The sequence below is a fragment of the Sinocyclocheilus anshuiensis genome, unplaced genomic scaffold (assembly GCF_001515605.1).
Source record: "Sinocyclocheilus anshuiensis isolate Anshui unplaced genomic scaffold, SAMN03320099.WGS_v1.1 scaffold235, whole genome shotgun sequence".
In the NCBI taxonomy this organism is placed as follows: Eukaryota; Metazoa; Chordata; class Actinopteri; order Cypriniformes; family Cyprinidae; genus Sinocyclocheilus; species Sinocyclocheilus anshuiensis.
Window position 1 is genome coordinate 885,418 of NW_015552562.1, and position 4,858 is coordinate 890,275.

Genomic DNA, 4,858 nt, shown 5'->3' on the forward strand with positions numbered 1-4,858 from the left:
TGCAAGTGAACCAGAAATTGTAAACAAAACCACACGTGTGCTAAGGTCATCCATTCATTGGACAGAAATTCTCAATCAGGGAAAACAGGAAGTGCAAAACAGGCTAATCATGGAGATCTTTCGTAGAGCAATTTTTATTCTTTTACTGATTTGGTGTAATCAGATAGCCTACTAATGCAATATAAATGCAATGAGATAATGTCATACGATGTTGTAAGTACGACTTGCCGAAAATAAAATCTATAGATAAAATACTTAAAGCATATCACAATGCTAGTTTAAACATTTAACTTAGATAAATGTGCGCTATTAGGAGCATATCCAATCGTTTGTGCGGAGAGTGGAAGCTGAAGCGCGCTTCAGGACATCAGTGGAACCAAATTAAATAGAACCAGAAATTGTAAACAAAACCACACGTGTGCTAAGGTCATCCATTCATTGGACAGAAATTCTCAAGCAGGGAAAACAGGAAGTGCAAAACAGGCTAATCATGGAGATCTTTCGTAGAGCAATTTTTATTCTTTTACTGATTTGCTGTTATCAGATACTAATGCAATATGAAGAAACTTATGAGCATCATATGAGACAATGTCATACGATGTTGTAAGTACGACTTGCCGAAAATAAAATCTATAGATAAAATACTTAAAGCATATCACAATGCTAGTTTAAACATTTAACCTAGATAAATGTGCGCTATTAGGCGCATATCCAATCGTTTGTGCGGAGAGTGGAAGCTGACGCTTCAGGACATCAGTGGAAACAAATTAAATGCGCTGTCATTTTTGCTCATACAGGTAAGAATAATACATCGTTCGGAACTGTAAAGGGTCTATTTGTGTGCACTCACAATATCAACAAAACGTTGTGCTTTTGTCTAATAAAGAAAACAAATAGGATGCGCTTGCCGTCTCGGTGTTGAACAGGAGCGCTTCACAAAAATTAACCAATAACGAATATTTTCCTTACAGATGATGAATATATCAATAGAAAGCTTTAAATGACCACAAAACGAAATGAGGTCAAATCCAAAAAAACTCTTTCATTATGCAATCCGTAAAGATGCATTTCTTTTCGCGTCCATGATGAGATGGCGAGTCAGGATCATCAATTTCATCTTTGCATGCGCGAGGTGTATGTTTCTGAGCGCAATTTCTGCAATTGGGTCGGATCGAGGTCGGGTCATATTCGCACCTTAAACGAACCGTACCAGAGTTTGTTTGGAAGCGGACCGAGACCACCTCTTCAGCTGGGTCTCGGTGCAGTTGTTTGGTCCGCACCTGAGTGCGATTGCTGTATTCACACCTGCCCAAAAGATCTGCACCAAGGGGGGAAAACGAACTTGAGTTCGATTCAATCAAACCAAACAAGACAGGTGTGAATACACCCTAAGATTAATAGGCTGCTCATATAAGTGAAAGCTGTGTTAAAAAGATGAAGGAGTGCTCAAGACTGCCTCCTAGTGAAGAAACACTATCAGCTGCTGCTCATGTGAGATCACACCTCACGTGTCAAACAGGAATGAACAACCTCAGGTTTGAAAGGAAATCAATATTTCTAAAAAGATGTTTAAAGGCCTAGGATGTGGCTGTTGTCCTGCAAGTAGAGTGATCTGGTAGAGTGCGTGAGCAATTCACAACCATTTAAAAAAAAGACATGACATTAAAAAAGACATGATTTCCTTCATTTACAGATAAAGAGGCACATGTTCGTGTTCACTACCCAACCACCCTATGCGACCCACCTACTTCATACAACCAAAACACAAACCTCATTTTCAACACCCATCCAAATATCCATCGCACGGCTGAGTCACACGCGTAAAACATTCACTGTTGTGTTCAAGGTCCGGCTTGTTTCAGAAAAAGTGACAAAAGGTAAAAATAGACTTCTAACAATGACAAATGCTCTGTGAAGTGGCTGAACAACCTTGAGCATGAACGCGCACACAAGCAAATGAGCCGTTGAAAACGCTCCTGACTTTTGACGCAAGCGGCTCAACGGCTGATGGTTTTAACTGAAAGACTGCTGGAGTTGTTTTAACGGGTTAGTTCACCCAAAAATGAAAATTAGCCCATGTTTTACTCGCCATCAAGCCATCCTGGGTGTATATGACTTTCTTCTTTCAGATGAATCCAATCAGAGTTATATTAAAAATTATCCTTGCTCTTCCAAGCTTTAGAATGGGGGTAGATGGGTGTTTTTTTCAACAGTCCAAAAGTAGTCAAATAAAGTGCATCCATCCATAATAAAACGTGCCTCACACGGCTCTGGGGGGTGAATAAAGGCCTCCTGTAGTGAATCGATGCGTTTTTGTAAGAAAAATATCCATATTTGAAATGTTTTAAACACTTTTCTCTCACTTCCGCTATCTGTCAAACGTGCAAGCCGTTCCAGCGGATGATGTAGGATGTATGCGCCTGTGAAATATGCTAGTCTCGTAAGTTTGTTCACAGGAGCAAAGGAAGCAAAGTTTTCTTACTTTACCAAAGGAAAACCAGTCTCCACTGGCTTACATCGAAATCCTCTGACATTTTTCTTTACAAATCCTCATTTTGTGCTTCTAAATCGTGACTGGCTTTTTTTTTTTTTTCTCCGCGTTCGTCACGAATCACTGGCTACGTTTACATGCAACCAAATAATCCATTTGTAATCGGATTGACGGCTCAATCGGACTGAAAAACCTTCATGTAAACACCTAATCGATCCGATTGAGCTCGATCGGAATGAAATTTCGATCGGATTGAAGGGGGTGGTTTATTCCTTTTCTAATACGATTGAGAGCGCATGTAAACACTCGATCAGATTGAACCCCGAAACTGAAAGGACTGCGCATGTGCAATGACGCAGAAATAGCATAATGACCTATGACGCGCAGAACGAGCGGTTCTTCCTTTTGAATAAAGTGTTGTATAAATGCGTGTCCTGTCATTATAAAACTCTCCTTTCACTCGGCAACTGTGAAGTGGAGCAGGACAACCTCCCACCAGTCCTTGTTTTGGATTCTCATCCACAGGCAATCTGTTTGGGCGCGGGGAGGGGCATTTTTACTGTGTGATAGCCTAAATATGAGCAGCACGGCACAGCGGTTTATATGTATATTTATCCATAAATTGATAAATATTAATTCTGCTGTTAAAAACAAATAAAGAAACAGTGTAGGAGAGTGGTTATTATGTGCAAACAGTGAGAAACTCTATATTTGTGCAGTGTGCGCATGTAAAAAAATCAATTCCGATTTGAAGCTTGTGACATATAAACACGCACATCAACCCGATCACTTTCTTTAGCGTTCATGTAAACACTACATTCAGATTCATCAATTGGAATGAATTCAGTCCGATTGAACCAAAAATTGTGCATGTAAATGTAGCCACTGATGCGTGCGCTGCACATATATAACGTTTCTTACAAAAATGCATTGATTCGTTACAGGAGGCCTTTATTCACCCCCCGGAGCTGTGTGAGGCACTTTTTATTATGGATGGATGTGCTTTATTTGACGTCTTTTGGACTGTTGAACAAAAACACCCACCTACTCCCAATCTAACGCTTGTAAGAGCAAGGATAATTTTTTATATAACTCCCATTGGATTCGTCTGAAAGAAGAAAGTCACGTACACCTAGGATGCTTTGATGGTGAGTAAAACATGGCCTAATGTTTCATTTTTGGGTGAACTAACACTTTAAGGTGTTGTGTTGCAGCGACTTACATGTGAGGCCTACGAGAGCCACGCGGATGCCGAGGTCCACCATCAATGCCCATCTGGGACCACAGCGCGCCACCGCCGGCGGGATCAGGATCTCTGCTGACACGTAGAACTGCAGCGCATAAGTGATATAGATCCCAAAAGAGTACAGCAGCTTCACGGTCTGATATAACCTACAGAACAGACAGACATTAGACACGTTTTTTTATTTATTTCTACAGCCACTGATGTCGAACTGATCATAGAATATCAGCTAGTCTTTCTAATCAGGAGTAAATGTAAAATATGAGAAGTGTAATGACAAATGAAAGCATCATACAGGTATCGCTGATATCTTCAATAATCATGAAAGAGCATTGTCTCTGGAGTGACACATCAATCACTAAACTCGCTAATAGAAACACAAGACTGACACTTCTGCGATTTTGCATGGAGTCCACAGCTTCTCCTCTGCACCTGAGTTTGTCAGCAGGGAACAGAGATGTCAATGGGTGTATTTCAAAATGCTTGCTTTGTATTCGCCTGAAGTGAATAAGCCTCAAACCATCTGAAAGCAGCTGCCTTCAATTTGCCAGCTCTAGTACACCAAATTGCAGCAAGTCTGAGTTTTTGGTAGAAACAAACAAACAAAAAAATGTTTTTTTTTTTTTTGTTTGTTAGTTTGTTTGTTTGTTTTAACATCTAGACAGATGTACTGTTACTTCCCCTACAGTCAAAAATCTGGGTGTTATATTAGACAGCAAATTGTCTTTTGAAAATCATATTTCCCATGTTACAAAAACAGCATTTTTTCATCTTAGAAACATTGTCAAGCTACGGAACATGTTACCTGTTTCTAATGCAGAAAAGCTAATTCATGCATTCATGACCATAATGCACTGCTAGGTGGTTGTCCTGCATCTTCAATAAACAAGCTACAGGTAGTCCAAAATGCAGCGGCTAGAGTCCTTACCAGGTCAAGAAAATATGATCATATTACCCCAATTTTACAGTCTCTGCACTGGCTACCTATTAAAGGGTTAGTTCACCCAAAAATGAAAATTAGCCCATAAATTACTAACCCTCAAGTCATCCTAGGTGTATATGACTTTCTTCTTTCAGACGAATCCAGTCGGAGTTATATTAAAAATGGTCTTTGATCTTTCAAG

The 4,858-nt window shown here is 39.9% G+C and overlaps 1 protein-coding gene across 2 annotated transcripts in view; it reads right to left on the bottom strand.

Moving 5' to 3' along the window:
• The window catches only part of LOC107664772 (proton-coupled amino acid transporter 1-like), a 49,650-nt gene that overhangs the window by 29,761 nt on the left and 15,031 nt on the right, over positions 1 to 4,858 (bottom strand). For both annotated transcript variants that reach the window (XM_016455428.1, XM_016455429.1), the window contains exon 11: positions 3,714 to 3,883. In XM_016455428.1, the coding sequence (XP_016310914.1) occupies positions 3,714 to 3,883 (170 nt within the window). The remainder of the gene's footprint in view (positions 1 to 3,713; positions 3,884 to 4,858) is intronic.